At 45.6% G+C, this 27,649-nt stretch overlaps 1 protein-coding gene across 5 annotated transcripts in view; it reads right to left on the bottom strand.

The window, feature by feature from the left end:
- Positions 1 to 21,836, bottom strand: part of PHYHIPL (phytanoyl-CoA 2-hydroxylase interacting protein like) — a 28,284-nt gene extending 6,448 nt beyond the window's left edge. The window contains exons 1-4 of one of the 5 annotated variants that reach the window (XM_078859820.1): positions 9,198 to 9,320; positions 4,994 to 5,092; positions 3,442 to 3,638; positions 372 to 546 (exon numbers count right to left, since the gene is read on the bottom strand). In XM_078859820.1, coding sequence (XP_078715946.1) covers positions 372 to 546; positions 3,442 to 3,606 — 340 coding nt within the window. In that variant the 5' untranslated portion in view covers positions 3,607 to 3,638; positions 4,994 to 5,092; positions 9,198 to 9,320. Of the gene's footprint in view, positions 1 to 371; positions 547 to 3,441; positions 3,639 to 4,993; positions 5,093 to 8,633; positions 8,980 to 9,197; positions 9,339 to 21,497 lie in introns of those variants that run through there. The other 4 variants (XM_078859818.1, XM_078859816.1, XM_078859819.1 and 1 more) reach the window with 4 other exon arrangements.
- Between the last annotated feature and the right edge of the window lie 5,813 nt (positions 21,837 to 27,649).

The following is a 27,649-nucleotide window of genomic DNA, read 5'->3' as shown; positions in this document are numbered from 1 at the left end:
CCCCCTTGCCCCAAGGATACCGCGAGACTCGTTGGCGCTGCCCTTGCTACCCTGGCTGTCCGCGGGGCGCATTGTCACTCTTGGTGCTGGGCCCCGATTCCCAGTTGGCTCGTCCCGAGCTGTGCCACGGGCATTGTCCTCTCTCTCTCTCGTGCTGACTTGCCTCCTTCTACCCAGATGTCGTGCTCATTTTGTGATTGAATTGCATTAACAAGCGATTCGAAATAAAACCGTGAACATTCAGTGCGCCATTACAGCACTCGAGTGACATCGTCGTGTAGTTACGAAATTTCATAATTTACTGCAGCTGCCCCGCGGCTGACTCTCGGCAGCTGCATGGATGCTGTGGGGTTTGGCAGTGCGGCCCTCGCCTGCGGTGCAGAACTCGACGATGGAGCTCCACTCGGACACCAGGTAGTCCCCGTCATGCTGCTTGCAGGCCGTCTGCACAGCCACTGTGTACTCGGTGCGCGGGCTGAGGAACCAGTGGCCCCGCACTGTCATGGGCAGCAGCACTGCCTTGGCCACCAGCTTGGTGGGCACGTCCTGTGGGCACGACCACTTGGCGAGTGAGCAAAACCCAGAGGTCATCCTCCTGTTGAGACTTCACCATATATACAACTTTGATGGGTTCTACCCAACCCAATAAACTAGCCCCTAAGCTCATGCAAAATCCCAAACTACCTTTTGTATCCCCTGGAAAGAGTCAACATTTCAGGTTTTTTTTGTTTAAGCTGGTCAGAACTCATGAGACCAGGGTCTCATTTTGAAAAGTAACCTGGAGACATTAGTTTGCCAGTTGGGGGCGATAATTACTATGTATATTGCCAATTCAGTAAATTGCGGGTCATTTACGCATTTGGCAAAGTGGGACTTTGACGCCGGCACACAGCAGCCTACTCCTGCGAATCAGAGGATCTTTAATGTCCACTGTGAAGCAGGTGCCACGTAGTATAATGGTGATTACACCCACAGCAGTTTAAATCCGGGCGGTTGCTGGATTAGAACCAGGAACCTCTGAAACAACACTATCCCCTACCGCTAGGCCATGCCGTTGCCATGTCAACCAAACCAGAAAATATAATTCTCAGAGATGGAATAAGCCAAGTAAAATAAAACACCATATAGCAATCCCTCTCCAACCACGGAGTAAAGGTTCTGGAAAACTCCGGTGGTTGGCAAAACCATGGTTGGCAAGACTAAAGGCTTATGGAAAATAGGGGGTGAGGTTCCGTGGCCGCAGTTAACACTCCCATCGAAGCCTAACTACGCATCGTATGCATTCAGTAAACATGAGAAGTATGTTTACGGAAGAAAAATAACGTTCATATTAATAGTTAACAAAACTACTGTCAATTGCCTTTAATATTAATAGTGAAGTCCAGATAATGACGATGATGACGATGATGACGCTGATGGTGATGTTAGGGGAGGAGGGAGGTTGGCTATGAGGGGCTGTCCCCGTCCTCAGAACTTGTTTCTCTGAAGGTAAACTACTCTCCTTGCAAATCTTCACATTACGCACACCTTCACCTCCAGCTCGACGCGTAGGGGCCACGATTATGGGCAATAATTATTGGTATTATTCAGTAATTACAGTCAAGACCGTAATTATAATATATATTGGTGGGGACACATCCCCCCCAATATTCAAATATGCTCAAAATGTCCCCCCCAATATATTGCTATAAAATAGCTTCATGTTAATATGATTGTGGTTGTACTTTATTAATCCCGAATCTCTGCCATTACATGCAATGAAACAAGAAAAGGTAAAAAACAGAGCAATGTAATAAATACAATATACTATTAGACATTATTGTAAAAAAATTAATAAAAAGTCCATCCTATGTGTTAGAGAATTTTTTTATATTTTAGGTAGTAAATTGCAGGAAATTTGTTTTCAAATTTAGATTTTTTTTTCTGTTGGGGGGGTGACCCCTAGACCCCCTGGAAGATTTGGCCCCCCTCAATGTTGACTCCATGGCTACGGCCTTGATTACAGTACACTCTCACGAGGTATAAATTGCAGCACTACGCTTTGACGACTGCTGCACAACACTGAACGACGCGGGCAAGCGTGAGGCACACGCGCTTGATGCGCCACTGGTGGCAGAGATGTGAAATGACGGGTGGCGAAAAACCAAACGGTGCTTACGCGAAACTGTATACCGTGGTTGGCAAAATGGGATGCATAGAATTATGCGTGGATACTCGAAACCATGGTTTGGCGAGGGACTGCTGTACTGTATAGCATGTTTGTGTATTCACCAAAATCACCAACTCGCCGCACTTAATCACAGGTGGCTAAAATCCCAACTCGAACGCATGATCTCAGCGGTGCCGACTGAGTCGATGACAGCATTAATCCTTCTGAGCCAGCCAGCCACCTCTATCCTGCTTCAATCTGATGGGGGTGCTGGCTCAGGCCTTCAATCTGGCACTTTGGACGTAAGGGTTGGTTGGGTTTGATCAATTAGTAAAAAAAAATAAGCCCGCTGGGCCATGAGGTGGCTCTAGGTGATGGCAGTACGGCAGATGGGTTGTGAGGCTGTGTTGTCCCCTCATAGGCATGGTGAGTATTCTCTGATAACTCCTGTATCTTCCCACATGCAAAGCACCCATTAATGGAATTGAGCAAACAATCCAAATAAAGGACATTTCTGAAAAATACGTTTTAGACTGCATTACACTTACCTAGAAAAATAACAACGTTATTACCTATGATCAATTCTAGATTTGAAGCTTTCGTGACTGCAAGGAATCATATTCTTAGGTTTTTTCGGTAAAGTCACGTGACTTTACCGAAAAAACCTAAGAATACCTATGATCAAATCACGTGGAAGCCTGGATATTGCTTGGATTTGAAACCACCATGCATAAAAAAGATGATGCTGCAGAGCTATGTTTTCAGTGTAGATTAGTGAAACAAAATGCATTGTTGTACTGTACTATACTCCTACATCTCTGCCTTTACAAACCCGCACCTATCACCGTGGCGAAGTATGGTAAAACAACTCCCTATATTCCCATAAAAATAGTGGGTAGTTGGTTAAATGTGAACCTCATTGATGCTGCACATCCCCAGTGGTGGCGAGATGTTAACTACCTCGTTTGGTATGCAGGAGGTCGTGGGTTCGATCCCGACCCTGACGCCTATATATTTGGAGTTGGCATGTGCTCCCCGTGGATGCGTGAATTTTTCTCCGGATTGTCTGGTTTTTCCCCTCCATATTTAGAATCAACGTGAATTTCGAGTATTTGGCTGCTATACATTTCCATGTGATGAGCCACTTCGTTGAGCTATTATTTGTGGCCAGGTTACTCCTGAAAAAACAGCTGTATAGCTTAGCGGGCCTTGCCTGGTAAAATAAAATAAAAATAGTGCATAGTTGATAGTCTCACTTTGCCTTGTCAACAAAGTGATTCAACACGGCGCACCTTGTGCTTGAACTTGTTGGAGTTCTTGTTTTCCTTCTTGTTGAGGTCGATGAAGTAGTGGGTGACGCGCTCCCGGTCCCGTGGCTCCATGTCCCAGCGGATACGGAAAGAGTCGCACGTGATGTTGCTGATCTGGATGTTGTGCGGCACCGACAGCTCCTCCATCTCGCCGATGCCGCTGTCGCGGGACTTGCTGTCTGCGGGACACACAGCACGCCGCGGAGAGGGTTAGCCACCTGTCATGGTTTTAACTCAGGATCGTCCTCGTTTTTTTTTTAAAGGTAGCCGATGTCCTGGGGAAACCTCCAATTTGTTCTAGGGGACATTAAAAGTCGCGAGGTATTTTTTTTAATATATAATATTCAAACTGAAAATTGTAATTAACTACTTAACGTAGTCGAATACTTAGGCCCCTAGAAATATGGCACCCACCCTGACATCCTTGCCTTCTGAAGGTGGGAAACCCCTTCCAAGCCACACACACCCAGTGGTGATGTGGCTGATGATGCCAATGGCATCACCATGCAACGCCCATCACCACCTTTCCAGTGGCACACCATGTGAACAGAGCTTTGACTTTTGCTCGGGAACTATTTTTGTATAATCCTGTTAGCTGAGTAATAGAACCGATAATCGGTACAGTAATTGGTTACTTCAAATTAGAATCAGATATCCCAGGTTTAGTAGCAATGTTATTCACAATCCATGTGTTAATTTTGCTTGTGATGATTGCTATTATCATAATTGAATATATTAGCAGCTAATTTTAGAATTTGGCACATTTTGACCCTCTCCATGCAGTTTTGCACATTTACATTGCAGTTGTTAGCAACAAAATACTAAATGTAAAGCCAATGATTTGGTGACACTGCATTGGCAGTGGTGCGCAAGCACATAACACAAAACGCAACACATTCGTCAATAAGACTGCGGCAACTTGTCATATAATAGGCGACGTTTCAGGCAATGGCCCAAAAGCCCCCCTTCACAGAACATCGAGAGGCCAGAGAGGTAGAGAGTGGCCTCTCTATGCAGTCGAATGGTCATTGCCCAACGTCGCCTTTTATATGAAACCCTGAGTTGACTCAATCACGATGCGTGTGACCTTAGTTTAACTGTCAGAGGTATGAATCTTCACGCTTTAAATGTGTGTGCCTGTGTGTGTGGGAAGCGGTAATGTAGCGGCTAGTGCGCTGCGCGACGACCCTGGTGATCTGAGTTCGATTCCCACTCACGGCCAACACCAGTGACGATTATCTGAATCGGTCCTGGGCCTCTCCTCGGTCGACTCAGCCTCAAATAAGTACCTGGTGCGGCGTGTAAAACAACAGCGCCGCTCGGGAGACAAAGGCCGTCGGGCGTAGTGCTCGCCACCCACCCCCTCGTGTACCGGGCTGGCCTTCATAGGTGCTCGATAACAGCGCTTGCCCGAACAGTCTGTTAAGGCTATACGGGGAGTCTTTGTCTTTGCCTGTGTGTACACACGTGTACGCGTGTGTGTGTGGGGAGCATTTGCGGAATGGTTCCCAGAGTGTGCTACAAATCCTGCGACCTTAATTTTGATTCCCAGCCACGGATGACATCAGTGGCGAGTGGTGTCTGATCCTGCGCTGGGTATGCCTTGGGTCGACCCAGCCTGAAGTACCTCGTACTGCAATGGGGAGACAAACACGGCCCGGCTTGGTGCGGTCCATCCCACTCCTTCATGCGCTGCGTCAGCCTTAATTGGTGCTCGCTAACAGCACTTGCTGCCACAGGGGATCTGTGTGCGAGCATGTGTGCCTCTAATCTCTTTCCCCTCCCCTGTAATCTCTTTTGCCTTTGTTGAGCACAAACAATCTTGAAGGTCACGCGCATAGAGGAGTTGAACAAAGTTTGTCATCCACTTCCTGTAAGGATGTGCACCTCATCGGAGCTGCTCATGCTGCCCTGCTTGGTGAATATTTCAGCCAAAAATAGACCCCCCCCCCCGCTCGCCTTCATCTCATTACTGCAAATCCCAGAGCGAATGTTATTATCTGCTTGAAATGCTCGGCAGTGGGAGAGTTTCCGCCAGTGGAGAGAGAGGCCTTCACTGCATGCCGCACGCGGTGATGTTCAATTCTTCACATTGCATATTGCTCGCCCGCGCGCGCGCGGCCAGCTACATACACAAGATTTCAATTCGCGTGTTATTGGCGAATTTTCCTTTTTTATCGAGTTTTAGCAAAATTGTGCCGATGCCTCTTTCAGCAACAATGGGGGAGAGGGGGGGTGGAATCGCCATGGAGATGCCTTTCAGTCGCTTCGTCAAAATCTGAACCTAGCACTATGGGGTGTAGCTATCGGGAGAGTAGGCGGTGCAACTGCACCATGGCGCACACGCCAGAGAGGGCCGGTGTGTGGGCCACGAAGAAGGGAGGAAGGTGGACACGGTGGTAAAACTGAATTTCCTTAGGGGCCGTCCATAAATGACGTCACGCAATTTTGGACGATTTTGACCCACCTCCTCGTCACACGGCGTCACAAAAAGTCAGACCCCCCCCCCCTCCTCAAATATGACGTCACAAAGCTCTGCCCCCCCCCCAAACCAGATTTCCATTTTGAAAAAAAAAACATGCTTCAAATCGCTTTAAACTATTGTCATTGTAGTGCGTATTTAATGTGGCGCTGCCTGCACTCTGATGTTGTAGGAGAAAACTTTTATTAAAAAGACTATCTAATTAAGTAGAACGTGTTGTCTATATTTATTTAAAGTTGCGCATTTTGATGTGACGTCACATTTCTCAACCCCCCCCCCCTCGTCACACATCGTCACAAATGTCTGACCCCCCCACCCCCCAGGTGCGTGACGTTATTTATGGACGGCCCCTTACGCCGGGGCTCATGCCAACCTTGCAATATCACCGAGCATATCCACATACACCTAAACCCACCCATCTTCCACCTCGAGGTCTACTATAAATTCAATGTTGAGCTGTTTCCGAGATTACCTCTGCGATCTGAAACAATTCCCCACTCGCCCGTGCAAGCGCTGCGTTTAAAGTTGACCAATCTTCTGTAGGGCAGAGCTGCTGGCATTGTATAACGCTGCACGAGTTGGTTGATGAATGCGGATTGCCTTTGATCCATCAACGGGAATTATCGCACAGTGCGCACCTCGCATGAGCCACGGTTAAATAAAGTCACACGCCGCGTGCATCACAGTGGTTGTGTGCATCAACACGCTGGTACCAAATTTGGACACCCAATGCCAGGACGCGATTGGCCCATTCTTGCAAATGTCATCTTGAACGTCCACTGAGTGAAGCGGACGGCATGCGGTTCTGTTACAGGTCGGTCCACCCGCAGTAATAATCGGGGTGGCTGCTGGATTCGAACCACGAACTTCCGCGATAAAGCGGCGAACGCTCGTGTCAAGGTTGCCGCAAGCATCTTCACAACATTGCGCGAGATTCAATTAATCAAGAACATCGAGTGGGAGCGAAACATAACTCAATCTGCCGCGGTCTCATTGGCCAGGGTCACGACGGTCACTCGTCCGCCCGCCCGGGGGCTAATGGACGGCGTTGACAACTACAATAGAGGCAGACGTGTTTGTATGAACGACGTGACAAATGGAGCTCACGTCTCCAGGGGACATGCAAATCGAGTGCCATTTTACAACCGCGCAATCGCGGGCACGAAGCGATGCCAGCTCCCTGGGTAGACAACAGATCCTGCAACTCAATGGGGCACATCAAGCAAACATCCGCACATGGTATATGTTCTGTGTGTGTGTATATATTATATTGCATTTCTATACGGACGGTTACATGCACCGGCTCTTTTGTCAAACCACTGCTGGATGAGAGCCCCCCAGTAATGTGGGTCATGGGAATTGTTTGACGATAAATACGTGGTGGGATACAAGTACATTACAACAATGGATGTTGCAGCACTGCCCTCCACTGATCGCGCCTTTAGCCCTGTGGCAACCTATTTGTGCATGGTGGTGAAAGATGGCTTGTGATAAAAATGCTGAAATAAAGACGAAAGGAGAGAAGGTTCTGGTGCTATTGGGGAATCGAAAGGCGACTAATGTGAGCAAGTTTTCAATCAGCGCCATAACAGCTGCTCCGACATGGATGGGACACGTGGATACTGACGAAGAAAATGGAACACAAGCTGAAGTGTGTGCAAAGTAGCATAATGGAGATGCATGCTGGGAAATTACACCGAAAGAGAGAAAGAGGGACGGAAAGAATTAGAGAAGAAAATTCACATTATACACTTCATATTTCAATGTTACGAGGGACACTGCATGTTGAACTATAATTGACAATGTATGTCCACTTTGGAGACGGAGCAATGAAATTATCTCACTTGCAGGAGAGCACGACATCGCAAGACCTTGAGAAATGATGATGCTTCCCTTTATTCAGCAGTGGATAAACAATGACCGATGATGAAACGTGTTGTGTCAACATGCTAGCATGAGTTGTACAGTGTGTTGACACATGCACAAGGCCATGAAATCTTTATGAAACCGCTCACTCAACGCCCACTCGACAACCCAACCAGCTCCTCACTTTAGCCCCTGACTATTAACATGCCCCACCCGCCTTCCCCACATCCAGTTGTCCTCTCCCATCCTCAGCACCCTCCCTTGAGAGCTGTTTCTCTCAAACCACACGAGGCTTTATCCTCACTCTTCCCTTCCACCGTGCGCCACAGACCATACGCACTTTAACAATGGAAACACTTTTCGTGGACTGACCGAAAGGGGGCCCTGGAGAAATGTTGTCGACAGGCAGACAAACTCGTGCAAGCTTTGTATCTGCAGCTGTTACACAAATTAACAAAAGGAAGCCATCCACAGTAGTGGCATAGCCATTGAGTGTACAGGCGGTGCAATTGCACCGCGGTCCAGGACCCCCCCCCCACCCAAATGTATATTTTTGCACAATGACCCATGCTTACCCTGCTACACCACGGTACATACACATTCATGATAATAACAAAATATTTAACATTTTCAGGATTACGGCACTAAGCCCTTGTAAGCCAGTAATGTTTGCAAAAATACAACTTAACCCTTAGTTTTTGCACCAACAATTGTACAGTAGTTACGGAATTTACTAGATTTAACTGTCTACGAGTGCTCTTCGAAATTAATTATAGAATACGGACACGGCATAAACTAGACGAACAGACATTACCGTCAGCCTTACCGTCAATCCAGACCGACGATCAAGGCTTGCCTTGGACTGATTGATGCGACAATTAGTGCTCTTGATGTCCCACGCATTAATTTCCCGTCTAAAGGCAAATGTCACATCAAGGATAACCACTGAAACAACTAAAGACCATTCTACAAAGTTGAATAAGCATTCATCTAAATACCTATTGTAACTTCAAATTGCTTTCTCTCCCTGCTTGCTAATCACCACTGCACTTTAAGGAACACTCTTTCGCCTGTTCTGCCAGTGCACTTCCAGTGGCGCTCACCTTTGCGCGCAAGAAAATAAAGGAGCTGTCAAGAGATTGAGTTCACAACGCCTTTAGCATTCCGCTTCTCCTAATCCGCCCTACCGCCTGCCTTCCCAGGTCCCCCCCCCCCGCCGCCGCCTTCCCTTCTCCCCGGCCCCTTTACAGCCCCCTCTTGCCTGCCTGGCCACAAGCCACGTGCAGGCACAAGTGGCGTGTCCCCTGCGAGTTTGTGATTCTGCACGAGTGCAGGTGACCGTCCTGCGCGTCGCGAGGACGGTGGCGTCGACGGCACTTCACGTTCTCACCGGTCTCGGAGAAGAGGCGCAATAATAAACCCGCGAAGCGCCTGCGGACCGGCAGATAAGAAGACTTCGATCATTTGAGCGCAAACCGCTCTGTCAGGGTCCACGGCTCTCATTTGGAAAGGTCTCGCAGCGCAGCGCCTACTGTACTCTCCGCTGGGCTGTTTAGTATTCCTCGTGAATCCTCGGCCACGGGGGGAGGGGAAGGGCCGAGCTAAGTTTTGTCCTCTTTCACGCGCTGGAAACGGGGGCCCCCTTAAGTCAACAACCGGCGACAGATTCCCAGAACTGGCTGCGAAGCTTCTATTCCACGTTCGTCGTGGAGTCAACGCCGTCCTAATTCTCTGGCTGGCATGGGCACATGGCTGGCAAATCCTCCTCCCAGTCAGCCCCAAGCGCCACTGCAATTACAACAAATACTTCACAGGGAAACAGCAGTGCGTTGCTCCTCGCAAAAACCTTTTTGTTTGTTTGTTTGTTTTAGAGCCGCGTCAAAGAGTGTCGACGAATGTGGCGGCGAACAAGAAGACCGAGAAGGGCAGAGAATTTGCCCGAGTCGCAACGGCTCCCGTGGTCGCGCCTGGTGATCTGAAAACATGGGCAGCCCGACATTGGCAAAGGATCCCAGCAGCGACGAACGTCACAGTTGTTCGCAAGCCTCTACACTAGTAGTCTACAGCACCTGGCGTACATTTCTCCCGACATTCATCGCTTTGACTGAATTGCTGGGCTGTGAACACAGTGCAGCGTGGCAAGCGGGACACATAACAGTGTTGAGAAATGAGCAGGACGTGACACAAACCCAGCAGCACCAACCATCGGGTCTGACCGCAGACTGCAAATGCGTCATCACTGTCGCCATCAACGAACATTGCCTTAAGAACTGCGAAATGAATGCAGTGGCCGTTTAATGTCTTGCGCAATGACCCTTCATCAACGCAGAGCGAGAGGTTAACGGTCTGGGGGTGATCCAATGCAATGTCGGAATGTGCAGTGATGTTACCTTCAGGGTGCAGATCTAGGAAAGGTCTAAGGGTAATGTGTTGTTTCAGGAATAAACGATTAACATGCCTGTTTTGTGCATGAGCAATGACTTACACTCAGCATTCAATGTGGACATTCTAGTAGGCTACTGAGTATATACACATATACGATAAATATAAATGTATTATTTTTGACAAATGTTTGCTAAATGTATGTTTAAACATCAAAAAAAGTTGGTGGCCAGGTTGCTCAGAGGTTGAAACGTTGAACTTTAATCTCTGAGAACCTATATTTAAATGCTGATGGTTGTCCGGTGAGTAACCTGATTTCTCAAGTGTAGTGTGTTGATGTTGTGACCAATGAGCGCACAAAAAACACACAATCCCATCACAATAAATGCAGTTGTGCGCTTTGACTTGGCAACAATTCCAGTTTTGAGAATGGAAAAAAAAGACAAAAACGTAGTTGTTTGCCGTGAGGCAACGTCACGAGCTGGTGGGAGCGTGCACCCCACGCTGTGTAACGAATAAAAAAAGGACGCTTGAAGGATTTTTGAGGGGAGAAGTTCCGGTGAAACGAATTTCTTTGGCAGGCCGCTCTCTGACGCATGGCATGCGGAGCTCGATGCGATTTTCCAAATGGGTTTTTTTTAATCTCACGACATGACGCCGATAGCACAACTCGAATATAATGTGGGGGGGGGGGGACCAAAACGAATAAAGCAACAAAAGGTTATGGAATCCAATCACATAGAATAATAAAATGTAAATGAAATAGCTATTGATTTGCAATTAGGACTATTCCCGTGTTATTTTGATTAAACAGGAAATCAGTCAGGTACAATTACAAATTCTATTCAACACACACACATCCAGCCTGTTACTCTTGGCCACCTTTACTTTAAGTGCACAGCACACTCATAATTAATCAGATAATTTACAAAGCTACCTACTGACAATTTATAGATGTGGAGAAAGATTGTTTTAAAAGCCCTTTGGTCTGGCCCAGCAGTTGTGAACAAAGGCCACTGGACAGTTACTAAGCAGTAATTACATTTACTTGACCTCAGTCAGGTTTAACTGCAGTAGGTGTTTCATATAGATACCATCATGCTAACATAGCCACTTCCGTACCCAGTTACATGCTAATTTCTCACATTAACATCACAAGACTCAGCCACTTCTTTATGACCCTTGGGCTACACCCATTTCAAACCTTTTTAACAGTCTGCATCAGCAGCAGACCATGCTTTCCCACCTGATGACGGACGCTTGTATTGCGCCCGAAACGTCGTGATCTATTTTATTTTATACGTACGTGACTTTACCGAAAGAACCAAAGAGTATGGGCCCTGGTGTTTTGCCAGTTCAATAAACTAATTTTGAGATTAACTCAGATTAATTCAAATGGTGTATTTAGCCCTTCCGTTGTAAATTATTACTCACGTTTAACAACTTGTGCCATACACAACTGGCTTCTATTGAATTTCGATGTAAAGCTTTCGTGACTGCAGGGGTTCATCTTCTTGGTTCTTTCGGTAAAGTGACGTAGAATGGAAATAATAAAATAATAAAAATAAAACATAATAAAATAATTCTCACGACGTTTCGGCCACAACGCAAGCAGCCGTCCAAAGGTGGAGAACAGGTCTGTCGAGAAGACAGAGTCGTTGTGGCCGAAACGTCGTGAAAATTATTTTATTATGTTTTATTTTTATCATTTTATTATTTCCATTCTACGTGACTTTACCGAAAGAACCAAGAAGATGGCTTCTATTGATTACACTTGGGCAGCCGAGAGGAATAGGGCAGCTACTTTGAAAACAAAGTTTTGCAAATCTGGCATTTGCATTTACAGACACAAAACATTTACACGGGATACACGCACTTTGGTTTGCTCTTTTGCTGCACACTGAAAACAACCTCCACCAGCCTGCACTGACCAGTGTGATGAAATACAGTCCATCAACCATCATAGGGAAGAATTTTTCAGTGGTGGCTTAACAAAGTGATGTATTTGTTTTTTTATTGTTATTTAAAACGTTTAATAATCGTTAATAGGCATTATTAATTTGCAATTGCATTTTGTTCAGAATCAGAATATTTATTTATACTGGAGGATCCGATGAGCTATAAAAACTCTTTTTCACAGAGAGTGTATTCCTATATTGATTTACAAAACGGGAGTATGCTGTCTTGCAGAATGTATTTAAACCCCAGGCCTCCTTTGAAAAAGAGACTCCTCAATGGACTCTTCAATGGTCATAAATAAAGGGCACCCACATGTATATTCTGGGGTGACGCAGTGTTGCAGTGGTCAGTGACCTGAATTCGATTCCTGGCCATGGCTAACAGCAGTGGCAAGTGACATCTAAACCGGTCCTTGGCCTCCCTTCACCAATCCGCACTGACCAGAATGGTGATGTATGATCAAGCAACCCTCAGGGCCAACGCGGGATGGGAAGGCCTTCATCCATAATTTAATTTACAAAGCCCTTAAAGTATTTTTTGGAATAATTTATATATCTATGAAACCCTTACCTTTTCAGTTTTTATTTGAGTGATAATTATTTATTAATTCGTTTGAGACGAGTGCGGGTCACTAATTGACTGCAAAAAACATCAGGTTGACAAAGGATGTCAAACCATCCAGTGTCCTCGATGGTTTGAATTGATCTTTGCAATGATCAGCCACCTGGCCCGCTAGACATCGTGGTAGCGGAAACATTTTGCCTATGCCCCCTGACTTTTTTTTTATATTTCATGAACTCCGTTATAGAGTTGAGCACACATGTTCCCACGCACGTATTGTGAGCCCACACAAAAACGCGGCGTTACTCGTAATGTCATGGACAATGGCCTTGGCTCCAGTCACTCACACGTGCACTTCATTTGCAGGTGGCGATGACGCAAATGACCGGCAAGAGCTCTGGAGTTTCGCGAGTGCATTGATCATGGACCACTTTACGAAGCAGTGCCAACAACAAAACCACTCAGGCCTAATACAGGTGGCGAGTTCGTCTCGCGAGGCAAGTAAGGGCAAATGCCATTGCGGGTGCTTCAAAATATAAAATATTAGTTTTGGATTAGCCATACGAATGCAGAGAACAACCGTACATCTGAAAGTCATAGTGATGCAGTCAACAGCCCTATTAGTTATCAGATGAAAGTGTGCAGATGCGTTGCATTGCGTCTTGGCGTCACGGTCACCTTCAACGGGATTAACCAAAGTTGGCAGTAAAACTCTAAAGCATGCTTGGGCAAAAGGTTACAGCAACACGTATCTCATGTGCACGTAGCGATCAATGTAAATGTTAGATGTTAAAGAATTATTTTCACAAGTAAATGATTTATTAGGAATGTGTACAGTGCAATCACAAGCATTGGCTCGAGCGATAGCACAGTGGTTTGCACACTTGCGCTATTAAACTGTCAACATGAGTTGCATTCCTGGCAATGGCGAGTATCAGTGGCGGGTGATATCTGAACCGGTCCTGGGACTCTCCTTCCCTTCACCGACCCACACTGAGTCACATGGTGAAGTATGGTCAAACAGCCCCCATATCTTGCATTGCATGGGGTGGCCTTAATTCAGCAGTGCATGGACAAAGGATTGTGTTTCATAATAGAGGCTTTTGGGTTAGATCGCGTAAATATATAAATGTGTCGTTAAAACCCGCCACCACCCGACACAGCCAACTAGTAAGGGTTGTCACGTAAACAGAACGTGCCAATTCGTCACTAGTACAGCACACCGCTGTGTTGAAGAGCTAAGCCACAACATTTACAAACTGAGTACGACGTTATGCCAGTAATTACAACTAGCTTCATCAGGCGACAGCCAGATTTGTGATACAATATTCATCATAATACTGCAGCACATACTTTAATTAATATTGCATAATCTGATAAGATTTTGCTGCTACATTAAGCAACATTATATGACTCTATACAAAAATGGTGGTCAACACGTCTACGCCTCTATATAAGGAACGTAACAGTAAGACTTCTCCACAAATCTGGTTGTCGCCTGATGAAGCTAGTTGTAATTACTGGCGAAACGTCGTACTCATTTTGTAAATGTTGTGGCTTGGCTCTCAAACACACCGGTGTGCTGTACGAGTGACGAATTGGCAAGTTCTGTTTACGTGACAACCCTTACTAGTTGGCTGTGTCGGGTGGTGGTGGGTTTTAACGACACATTTATATATTTACGCGATCTAACCCAAAAACCTCTATTATGGATGATATTGGTCGCGAAAGCCTACGTGTTAAAAGACTGTATTTTATACAGCATGAAGACAAACCAATTATCGTTATGAACTGTAGATGATACAATATTCATCATAATACTGCAGCACATACTTTAATTAGCATTGCATAATGTGATACGATTTTGCTGCTACATTAAACAACATTATATAACTCTTTACAAAAATGCACTGCTATGCATGCATTCATACAAACAATGTACAGCCATTTGTGCAGACATCCAATAAGCTGACAGTAGACTGACCTCCATTGCAAACTGGGTGATTGGGGGCTCCTGTAGAATATCTCTGAAATAATAATTTACAGCACTTTGTCAACTCACTGTGTGATGAAGGAATTCCCACCACGCCATGTGAATTATGGGGGTTGTTTGACCATATTTCACCGCGCGTGTCAGTGGGGGTTGGTGAATAGTGGGGAGTGCAACAGCGATTGAGACATCACTTTCCACTGACCTTAAGACATCGCTGGGAATCGAACACAGGTCGCCAGGGTCATACCGCCATGTATGATCCCACTGAACCTCTGCTCCAGCCAGCTATGCATGCACCATGTCCATAATCAAACACTGTACTATCCAAGTCATCAAAAGTCCACACATTTTTTTCTTCTTTAAAATATACATCCATAAATACAATGAGGAATACAACTTCGCACAAAATCACCTTTATTCACGGTGTAAGAAGCCGGAGAGAAAGTGGTGCGCCAAGAAGGTTAAATAAAATCAGCAGCAGCGCCAGCAGCGCCAGCCACGCGAGATTTTAAAAGTCGGGCAGGGATGTGCGCTGAAGATACGTCCTGCCGATCGAACCGTGGGAAGCGCCTTGGTGTGGTTATGCGGTTATGAGCTGCGCACGGGAGTGATGTGATTATGTGTTAAACAAAAGGAGGACTCGTCGGCTTTAGAAAGATAAGGATGCGTTGAATAATTAAAATAAAACGCAGCACATGTGTCAATAAACACTGTGACCGTAACAAGTTAAAGTATAGAGAAGGCAACGTTTTGGGCAATGGCTCTTCTTCAGAGCACATGTTCGTGAGAGGGGCCACTGTCATAAACGTCACCTCGTATGTAGTTTATTTTTAAGGACACAGTGTTGCTGTTGTTATCTGTGCCCGTGCGCCACTTGCCAGCGCAGCAACTGCATCATCGCCAAATAATGTGTTTAATGAATCGATTCATTAATTCTAGATTTGAAGCTTTCGTGACTGCAAGTATTCATATTCTTAGGTTTTTTCGGTAAAGTCACGTAGGAAAAAGGACTGTAGTTGGTTGAGGTTGATGTGATTTTTATTTCATTTTTATTTTACTTTTATTAATTTAAATTTAAAAATGTTTTACCTACGTGACTTTACCGAAAAAAAAACCTAAGAATACGATTAATTAATCTCAATCATTAAGCACATGCTACATTCATCAATTATCAAGCATAAGAATTGAAGTATTTTGATTTTTATACGTTATATGTAATGAATTCACGTAACCCTTTCGGACATTAGGGGCTGTCATTCACCACAATGTACAACAAAAGTATATATATATTTGTTACAAGGTGGCTCAGAGGTCAGAGCGCTGAGTTGGTGCTGCTGAGATCCTGGATTCTAATTCTGGCAACTGCCCGTGATTAAGGCGGGTTCTCAAGTGTGCGAGTTTCATGGTCTCAGCCCAGTTGCCAACGACTGCACACACACACAAAAAGCATTGTTAATTTGGTTTTGGACGGAATTTTGCGCAATCCCAGCTCTGAGAATTAAAAGTATCAGTTTGATTGTCATGTGATGAACATCTCTCTCTTTTCTTGGTTATTTCGGTAAAGTCACGTAGAATTGAAATAATAAAATAATAAAAATAAAACATAATAAAATAATTCTCACGACGTTTCGGCCACAACGCAAGAACCAAGCAGATGAATCCCTGCAGTCACGAAAGCTTTACATCGAAATCCCTCTCTCTCTGTGTAGCAAGGGAGGTGGGAAAGCGCAGCTTTGTGATAATTCATCGAACCCCGAGGGGGAGTGGTGGAGAGGATGTGGCGGGTGGGGCGAGGGTATGGATTGTTACACTTCGAGTTGGCACTAGCAGCTCGGATGAACGAGTTGTTAAGACTATTGGTTCTTGATTTACATACATTTTCCTCTGCATTTGCAGAAAGCAAAAAAAACTATTGAAGAGTGACAATGACCTTAGCTATTAAACGTGTGTGTGGTTATTATCTTATGAAATAATTGATGTATCTTTAATACTTATGAGTTTATAAATATATATTTAATCACAATTAGGCGTTCATATAGAGCTGTTCACATGAATATTGCGTTGAGTTATCAAATATGCTACGTTATATAATTATAGAAATGCGTTCACCATTCAGTTTATTTATCTGCTTATTTTATTTACGCTACATGGTGAAATTAACGCCAGAGGTCATTTTCTTTGGAACATTCGAGCCTGTTCGTGCGGTCACATTAACAGCCGGCGTAACTGTTGGCCATAAAAAGCAAAAGACCGCAAAGCTGCGCAGAGATGCGCATTCTGACAAACGGAGATGGCGCATTCTGAGATTCAGATAGTCAGACAACTGACACGAGCCTCAGACACAACCATCAATGTGTTCAGGCGGCGGCCAGCACGCGGGGAAGCATTTTAAGTAACCATTAGAAGGCCCGTTCACCCACGGTCTGCATAATGTCGCCAGCCGAAGGAGGGAGTAAGTGCGGCAAGGATATGCACGTGACCGATGTATTGGAGAGCAGGGGCTGTGGGCAGGAGGCATTATGCTAATGCGTTCGCAGTGTAGTGAGCAGTTGGTAAAAATGTACTCATTGCCAAATTTGTTAATGTGTTAAATGATGGTTACATGCGCACACTTGCCGAGCTACGATTATTGGTAGGCTCATGTCAGTCGGGCCCCAACTACATTCTTTCTATAGTGACAAATATACGCTGCCAAGCATGGTGGTGTTCATTCAGACGCTGTCTTTCCGACAGACCTGTTCTTCACCTGAGGACGGCTGCTTGCGTTGTGGCCGAAACGTCGTGAGAATTATTTTGTTATGTTTTATTTATATTAATTTTATTATTTCCCTTCTACGTGACTTTACCGAAAGAACCAAGAAGATGATATAAAGACTCAAGAAATACCATTGCTGTGGGTGAGACAGGACACATGCATTGCAGCAGATGTATTCCTAAATTTATTTGGAAGGCTGCGACACATTTTTGGTTTGTAGAGGACAGCATGGATTTTTTTGTGAAGTGGATTGGATGTAGCCATGTGTTTTGTCTCGGGGAAGGAGTGATACCTGAATAGCATGAAGTCAGGTCTCCGACCGTTTAAGCTTCAACCGGTTAAAGTCAGTGCTCTAAACCTCCAAACCAGGAGCACTTTGATTTAAAATGGAAAAAAATGTGGGTCCACAATACAACCGCTGAGAAAAGACAATCAAAATGGTGAAATGCACAACTTCTTCATGAAGATCAATACAACAATGCCATATGGATCATAAACACGAACACTTACAAAGAGAATGGAACAAAAGCTTAAATGTCTGCAAAGAAGCATGGGGAGATGCATGCTTGGGATGACACTGAGATATAGAAAGAAGAAAATGTGGATAAAAAAAAATACTCAAGCTAGTGACGTAATATTGACTTTCGATTTAAAGCTTTCGTGACTGCAGGGATTCATCTTCTTGGTCTGTCAGACTCTGTCTTCTCGACAGACCTGTTCCTCACCTGAGGACGGCTGCTTGCGTTGTGGCCGAAACGTCGTGAGAATTATTTTATTATGTTTTATTTGTATTATTTTATTATTTCCATTCTACGTGACTTTACCTAAAGAACCAAGAAGATAACATTGACTGTTATAATAAGTGGGTTTGGCCAGGATACATTGCTTGAAGAAATGGCAGCCGGCGGTCGAGATGAATGATGGAGTGGCAGCTAAAGGATTGAACACACACGAGAAGGATGTCCACTGTGGAGCTGGAGTGACGAGATGAGTCATTGTGCAGGAGCTAGATTATTGCATCGCGGGACTATGATGGATGGCGACAGTACGGGCAAGCCTTCATCCAGCAGTGGATGGAGAACATGATTGTTTTGATCATGAGAATGTGATGAAGTACAGCTGTAATAACTTTCGTTACGATTGGCAAATGTTAACGATGTACTTCACTAACGAAGGCAATCATCCGTGTTTGGGGTTTTGTAAAAGCTTTAGGACTGGATGTTGGGATAGACTTGGAAAGGTTGACACCATCAGGGTTGTGCATATGGTGAATTGTTTGCAACAGTCTCTGTTAGGAGGGAGGGAGGTGACATTGTCTGTCCCAGCTGTGAAGTCTAAATTGTGTCTCCATGTTTTCTTGTATTCTTGTATCTTCTCTTCGCAGCATTTTTAGATACGCTAGCATTTAAACACTGTACAATATTACTATTTTAAATCCTAATATCGTCGATACTTGCATTTGAATACACTTTTTAAATTACTACTCTCTATTTAAATACAAATGAGTGCTGTTTTTCACACACCAAGAGCAAATATTGTATGGTTATTTATTAAAAACATTCAATCAACACCAGCGGGAGCAGCCATGGTCAATCCGTATCTGGTTTGTGAATGCCTCCCAAAGCCACTGAAAATCATTGCATACTGTCTGCAAACCCAGCAATGATGTGCTAGAGCAGTAATAACTACTGGTTACCGCATGGCCTTCGTGTTTGGAATGTAATACTCAAGGCAGATTGCTGAATATACATCTGTATTTAATTCTCAAAATACCGAGCGAATTCATGGGTGCAGTGTCCTCCTAGTATTTCCGAAATTCATAAAATATCACGGTTTATTGGCATTAAAACCAAGTTTAACCCGTATCCAGTGTGCTGTTTATTATATTAGTCACAAGTGTAAACTATTGAGATATAACCCGACTTTTTAATACGCAGTATTAATATTACTGTACTTGACCCGGATTGCCTAGTACATGACCTGTCTGCTCAGTGTGGAGACACGGCTAATACAGGTTAGTATTGCTTTGCACGCTGGTAAATTTGTGCACTTTGGGAAGTGCAAGTTTACAATGTTCCATTCATAATCTTTATCGAGGTCCCCCCCCGACTAAAAAACTCTGCCCACGTTATGTAGAGTATAATCTGTAATACACATTGCAGCTGCAACCATTTGCACGTGGCCATAGCTGGTGAGCTGCACTGTCACAATCACTGGTAAGTTTAACACGTAGGCTTTCGCGACCAATATCACTGATATTGCCCATAACGACAAAGAGTCTCCGTATAGTCTTTAACAGACTGTTAGGTGAGCACCTATGAGTTCGGTGGGCAACACCACACCAGACCGCCTTTATGTCCCCTGCGCTGATGTTACGCACTGCACCAGGTTCTCTATTTATTGCCGAGTCGATCTAGGGGAGACCCAGGACCAGTTAAAATATTCGCCACTGTTATTGGTCGTGAGCGGGAATCAAACTCGGGTGGCAATGTGTGTATCGCAGTGCGCTAGCCACTACACTTGCCCACGCATTCATTACTGCGACACACATAAAAATCGCTGGAATACAATACATCATTTGCAGCCTGACATAGCTGGAATCACTGGAACGCACATTACTGGGAGGACACACATGCTTACATACAATTATAATATACACACCCACGATTGGGGCGCATTCATATACATCACTGGAATGCACTTTGCACACACCATTGGAACACGCACGTCAGTAGAACGACCACGCCACATAAACTACACACGCCAGAATCACAGAGACACACCACGCACCAGAATTACACATGCTGACGTATGACTAACACAAAGCAAACTGTACAGGTATTTTCTCTATTGTCATTTTGCAAAGGTTCCCACCTTCCCCCCCCCCCCCAACTAAGTGAAGCAACGTCCCGGCGGACTCTGACCCGGTTTAATTGCGGTGAATGGTCTTGGTACACGTGGGCGGCATGGGAGTCGCAAACGAACGCGCAGGCTGTTAATGTTGACAACGCGCGCGGCAATAAAGACACGCGCACACGGGCCGCGTTGCTGCTGAAGCTTTCTCCCAGCGAGCGCCTTTCAATTCGCACGAGCCAAACACGAGCACACCCTTCAATCCACGCCGAAATCGCAATGCCGTATCAACAATGAATGAAGCCAAAGCGGGGGGGGGGGGGGATCGCCATGTCCCGCTGCCGCTGTCCGTGGTGCTGAAGTCCCAAAGCGCGCACATATGCCTGCTCGTCACACGCATGCATGCTCATCGGACGCATGCATGCAATACCCGTGTCAATTGCATAACCCTCGCGTACATACGCGGACCATTGAATTGGCTTAAATGCATTGGTGTAATCAGATAATGTAGATAAAAGCACGAAAATACACAGAGACGGCATGCGCTTACAATACACTGTATGTAACACGTTCACGTTATATGCAGCACACACGTAACCGTGTGGACGTATATATATACTGTGGAACGCACGTAGTTACAGTATATAATGCGCATATATGATATGCGTATGCCGAAGCAAACATGCACACGATACACGCATACGCAAGTATATGCATACGTAAATGCATATACTGTATACTCACACACAGGCACACGCTGCTGAAAGGTACGCACACACAAATCACTGGCCGCGTTGACTGCGCAATGCCTGCCCCGCATCGCACGAAGGCAATTAGAACGTTTGGATTTTGCGAGCGCTGCCTCCTCTCTCTCTCTCCCGTTGCACTGGACAGAGGTAGGACAGCGCCCACATTTTACCATTTAATTCCCGGGGCCCGAGGGAGGCTCTCTGATGAGACCATTTCCCCGGCGAAGAGGGCAATAAGGTAGGCAAAGCAGGAAAAGGTAATTGCCCACTTACTCACCTCCCCAAGCAAAGCCTCGACGCTTCGGCTGCTGATATCTGGCCAGTCCCACGAGGGTGGTGGCCTGTGACCATTGCATCTGGTAGCCGCACGCAATAGTGATAAAGCAAGCGAGAGATGGTGGAGGAGTAGGAGGTTGTGGCAAGAGAAGCCTCGCTTACCACCGATGCACATCGTCTCCAGGCTCCCCAGCGCCGCCACGTCTTCGCAGGGGCTCAGAGGGCTGTTGAGGCTGCACGCCCCGGCACCGGTCGAGCGTTGCGGGGGAGCGAGTCTCATACCGCAGCGTCCCTCCTCCATCTTGATCCTTCTCGTCGTCTCCCCTTTCTCCTCTCCTCGCGGAACGAGCGAGCGAACAGGCGAAGCGGTGAGCAGGCAGTGCGTCACGCTCGGGGCGGTGCAGTGCAGTGTGGGGCGGTCCTGCTGCTGCTGCTGATGATGCTGCTGCTGCTGTTTGCTGCTGGTAGTGGTGCTGCTCTGATTGCTGTCACTGCCGTGCAGGGTGCTGTGGGGTAATGGTGGAGTACAGTGCGGTAGTGTGGGGTAATGCTTTGCAGTGCAGGGTAGGGTGGTTATCATCACTATCGGATATGATCAATGCAACGCCCCCCACCCCTTGCAAAGACGTTGCCGTCTCTCACGTGCTGTTTCTGGATGGTTCTGCACTGCAGTTTAATACATTACAGTGCATTGTGCTTTGTTAATCCGGTGTGAATATTGTGTGATTAGACATTGAGAGCGAGTGTGTAAGTGCAGTGCACGACATTGCGCTTAGAACTGCGCAGATCATTGCCAGTGGCTGGACAGACCAGTGGTATGTAATGCTAGTACTGTACCAGTGTAGTTTCGTGTGTTTTTATTTTTCAGTGCAGGCAATAGCGGCGCTTTGCAGTGATCTTAAGCGCAGTTAAATGCAAGGATATTGTCGTGTTATGGGGATGGTGCATTGCAGTGTTGTAGGCAGGGCTTAATTTGAGTCGGAGCTGTCCGGGACTCAGTTCCGGAAACTATCCCCCCCACCCCACGCTATAGGGGAAGGGGCGACGGGGGTGACCGGGTTTGGTTTGGGGTTGGTTGGTTCTGGAAAATGTTAAATGTTAAATTAAGCGCCGAGTGTCGGGTACCTGCGTTTTAGCGTGATGCAATGCAGCAGGCCCTACAATAAAGATAGTGGTATTGGATGCCATGCGAGAACTCATTCTGCCCTGGCTGCCCTGGATTATCCCTGGGGCTCATGGTTGTTGGTGCTGGGCCCTGCCGTGGTGTTTCTGCTGCTTGTTTCCCTGCATTGACCACACAACCCAACTTTTACCCCATTTCATAGTGGAAAAAGCGTCCTAATATGCGACTGCATCTAGAGAGGCAATATACAATGAAATCGCGAGTCTCGTTGTATGCTGTTGAATTGTGGGTTCGCTGTAAAGCTTTACCGTGATATGCAGTGCGGATGATTGTGTTTGGTTGTGCAAGTCAGGTACATTACAGTATTTTATGGCACCCGTATTGAAGAAGCTCCGCTGCTGACTTAACCCAGTACACTCCTGCATACTGTAATATTAAATACACTGCCACACGCGATGGTGGTTTTAGAACCTTCAAAACTCTAAATGAATGCGCCGCAGTCTCGCGCCAATTAATTTGGTATTTTGCGTTACCAATAATTACTGCGTGACTCTGCCAAGATTTCTAAAGCATTTCACTCGGATTTAACACCCAGGCTTTCGCGACCAATATGATTCATAATTGAGTTTGTGTTGGATTTAATAACTAAAATACGTCGTATACCCTCCTCTACGCGACGTAGACAATTAATAAAGTTGTCACGTGAACACACGTGCCAATCAGTATCACTGCATAGCTGTCAACCCATACAGTTTACCCGTATTATTGTACAGGGAAATTGAGTTTCCAGGTCCATAACGGCGCACAGTCCTTGCCTTACGGGCAAATGTTTTATATTTGTTTGTTTCCCCCTTGTGATGGGACTTTATAGGATGAACACTGAGATTTATAAGGGCACGGGGTGACCAATAAGGTCTGAATTGGCCTGCAATAAGGTAGGCACTCGGGGCTTGACATGTATGTTATCGCTTCAGCAACATGTATGTTGGAGAGGGATCCACAAAATTAACAATCGAGTACGACGTTCCGGGTGTACGGCACACATGACAACGTTTTGTTTGACCATACTTCACCTTGCTGGTCCGCTCTGGTTGGTGAAGGGGTTGTTCTAGAACTTTTTCCGACATTACTCACCACTGACGTTAACCATGGCTCAGATTTCAGGATTAATTGTGCAGTGCCCTGGCCAGTCAACACTGAATCGTTTTAATAAGGCGCATTTTATCGCCAGACACATTTGAAATAACAAAAAGTATATCCAATTTTGCCACCCAATTGGTAATTGTGTGTTTTCATCTGGCTCTGTGACCTCTCATTACCGCAAGATTCCCCCCTCCAGAATTCAAGTCCTGCCTATCAATTGGTCTTGTGTGTCACAGTCAATGCTGGTGTTAATTTACTGCAAAGCTATTTAATGGCTTGGTTTATGATTTCAGATACACAAACCTACCATTGGGATCATGTAAATATCGCTATTAACCAGCCAAAATGTAACGAGATAATTTCACAAATACACATGCTTTGCTACTCACCTGATATGAACCACAGTAATTCTCTGCAACCTGAATAATGATATTATAATATGACTAAGCAATGATAAAATAATGAACGATGAGCATAGCTGTGTATGATTCAGAATTGCAGTAACAGCATGGTAGTTAATGGACACTTACAGATTACCGTGGGAAGGTGAATTTGGAATGATTTATAACGTTGTGGGCGTAACTTAAGTATGCAGCAATTGCAGATAAGTATATGCGGGTGTACAATTTAATTTTAACCACCGGCAACATATCTGTTGAACTACAGCTCGCATCACCATCTAACATCTTAATCCGCTAGGTGCCATCTGTGCTGTACCCCATTTGTCCAAGTAAGCTGCTTCATTTGGTCATATGTAAATTAGTTTGGTGACATCTGACCTACTGGTGTGTTTGGACCACGAATAGCATGTTCCCTAATCTCTTTATTGGAGATTCATCCATTGCATCATCTCCATCTTGGGTATATTTCAGCACAGGCGCAGCACTTGCCATGCCAGTTGAACAGATGCTGTTCCTGCAGGAGGAGATGCCTGTAGAGTAATGCGAACGCCTTCTACATCGATCGCACGTCACCGATGTGAAAATCGCTGCTCAGGGCTGGCCATGATATGGAGCGGAACACCGTTCAGAATTTCTCTGTGTCAACCCCCTTAGCAAGTATTTACAACGTTGATCGTCATTCCAAAAAAATCAATTTTAAGTTATCATTCTTTCTGTGATATATTTGGACTAAGCTTCTGAAGAAGGGTGATTTACATATCAATATCTTTTATGCAATGATAATGTAATGTATTTATCCGGTAAGCCTCATTTAGTTAAATACTGTTTCTGATCTGGGTCCTACTTTGAAATGTTAAGCTAAATTCTATTAAGGGAATTGTATGCATGTGGGAGGAAACCAGAGTACAGTACTAGGGGAAACCCCATACATATTTTTAAAAAAATGCTCCAAGGTATACATAGATGAGTTTGCAAACTCACTCGCTGTACTGCTTTGTCCTATCCAGCGCACAGCTCAATGACTTTGCGAGCTTCACAGATCACAGGAGTGCGCCACCACAACCAACTGAGACAAAATTTCCTCTCGCAATTAAGCAGCAGTGTGTTAATTATGATGACAGTACTGTAATAAATGCAAGCATACTTAAAAAAAAATGACGGGATTGTGGAAATAACTTCTTTAACGTATTGGCATAAGCTGTGTGTCATTAGATGACATTGTCTCTGAGGATAGACACTTGAACCTCCCCCACATGTACCCGCACCTCCCAGCTTTGAACAATATCGCACAGGTGCACAATGCATCGAGTGACCTCAAAAGCCTCGGCACAGATTTATCTCGCCTCGATCACACGTCAGTCCAGTGCATTTCCCGATTTATAGTGGCAGGGCATTGCAGAGCTTTCTCGACATCATGGCTTGCAAGAGCCCACTAGTTTTTTTTTATGAGGCCTGATGCACAGCGTTTTTAATAGCAAAGCACTCACAGCGTTTGGGGGGTCTGGGGAAAACAACGTCAAATGAAAAGGGGGAGGGTCCAGGCATTTGTAGCTTTGTGGGAGGTTTGAGAGATGGGGAGCTGGGAATATGTCAGGGGGGGAGGTGGCGGGCATCGTAGTGGATACTGGCGCGGGCGGGGGGGGGGACTAAGCCCTCGCGGTGTCTCACCTCGGCAGCAGGACAGCGAAACATCCGCAAACTTCCCCTTGGAGAGACCTCGTTTGAAAGCCGCTTCGCTTCCAATGTCAATCCCGAGGCCCCATGCGACATCCATGCATGTTCAATCAAGGTGGCGTCGCACACTAATTGGCGCTGACCTCCTTTAAGTTGCTGTACTTTCCCTGCGATGCTGTAACGTAAAAATGAACGCAGAGTAAATGTTAAAATCCAGTCTCGTCGTGCCACAGCTATACCCAATGCATGCAATGTATCATCAAGTGCAACCCTCTTACGAAGGTCATTTCACAGCATCATGTAGCCCCCAACCCTATTATCAGCCGCTTCATTGCCACACACGTCCTCGCTCTATTTGCAGGCATGTCTTACTAAGCAGACAGCAATAACGGCGATCCGTCACACTCACGTAATTGCGGGGAATGCGATAATCCTGGAATTGACGGAACAATAAGGACGGTGGCAGTGAGACGTGCGTGGGATTAGCCACGCTGGGAGCCTGCGATGTGCTGCTGCTGCTGCCGCGATAAGGCGTGCACGCTGGCGACCGTAGCCACTTTCCGTTCGTACGGCCACAGGGGGCATATTCATGTGAGCTCGCCGGCGCATCCTGCCAGTCGTGTGGTTATCGAGGGTGCATGCGGTGCAGCGATGTTTTCTTTACCGAGAGAACACAAGTGCATGTGCTTGTGGTGACAGGATGATTAAGGTGAGACGGGTTTCACCGAAGTCCTTCCCTGAAGCCATAAGAACACACGGCTACCTTTTTAATGTTCAGTGGCCTCTACCAGCTTTCGTAAGGGCAGATGAGTCTGGTATTCTCGGTGACAAATGTGATTTTGTTGTCGTGACGTTACGAAGAGTCTCACCTGAGTTTGACCGATTTATGTTGCCACGTGTCATGAGGGGGCCACTTGTCATCAGGGGGCCCCCTGTTGGTGGGCTGGTGAAAAAAATATATAACACAAATGAAATCACTCTGCCGAAAAGGAAAAAATGAGGTATTTTTTAATGATTTCATAAATTACATCGCCGCGCCAGTTGGTAGGTGGGTGGGGGAAAACAGCAGTCAATTTTTTTTTCTTCAATAAAACCAAAGTGTGATATTAACATTTATAATTGGTTGTTCATGTGACAAGAGCTATTTGTTAGACAAAGCTCACTTTCGACTGCCTGGCCATTAACACATTACAGTTATTGTTTCCGAGTGGTCAAGATGGAGCCACCAGTCTCCTTGCTGTGCCCTTGGTGTGGAATAGAGTTCTGGTCTCTTCAAGCTGTGTAGCCAGCCACATCGTGGCCATTTGCCTCTCTGCTTTGGAAGTGTAGCTTTGTCTTGTAAACCTGGATTTTGTCTCCCCCTTTGCTGCCATGCTTGTGACTCCGCCTGGACGTGCGCCGATGCAACTGTAGCCAACACCTGTGTACAACTTCGGCTAAATCTGGCCGCCCCACAAGGAGGCGATTTTGGCTGCAACATATTAAGCCCTGATCGTTTTTAAAACTGAACGCCTACTGCTAAACTAGAATGTTGCTATTGTTGTTGTTAAAAAGTAACTGCTGTTTTTTTTTCCATTTGCTTCCGACCCCAATATGTTCGTGAAATGAAATGTTGAAATTTGTTACTTTGGATGATTGCAGCAAGCAGTGCACCACCCCGTGTCAGACAATGGCCCCAGAAAAGGATGCCACAGAACTCTACTCAATTCAATTGATCACTCACCCCTTTGGTTTGCCCTACAAATAATGTTCATCATACATTTTCAGAGCTATAATAAGCCAAATTAAGTAAAAAATAATAATGTTGGATTTTTTGTGCAATCTTGATTTGAAGCTTTCGTGACTGCAGGAATCCATACTCTTTGGTTCTTTCGGTAAAGTCACGGAGGTAGAAAAAGAATAGATCACGACGTTTCGATCGCAACACAAGCAATCGTCATCAGGTGGGACAACCACTACTTCAGCAGTTTTGT

This window comes from Lampetra fluviatilis, chromosome 9 (genome assembly GCF_964198595.1).
Source record: "Lampetra fluviatilis chromosome 9, kcLamFluv1.1, whole genome shotgun sequence".
Lineage (NCBI taxonomy): Eukaryota > Metazoa > Chordata > Hyperoartia > Petromyzontiformes > Petromyzontidae > Lampetra > Lampetra fluviatilis.
Note: the sequence above shows the minus strand (reverse complement) of the source record. Positions and strands in the feature narration are given on the sequence as shown.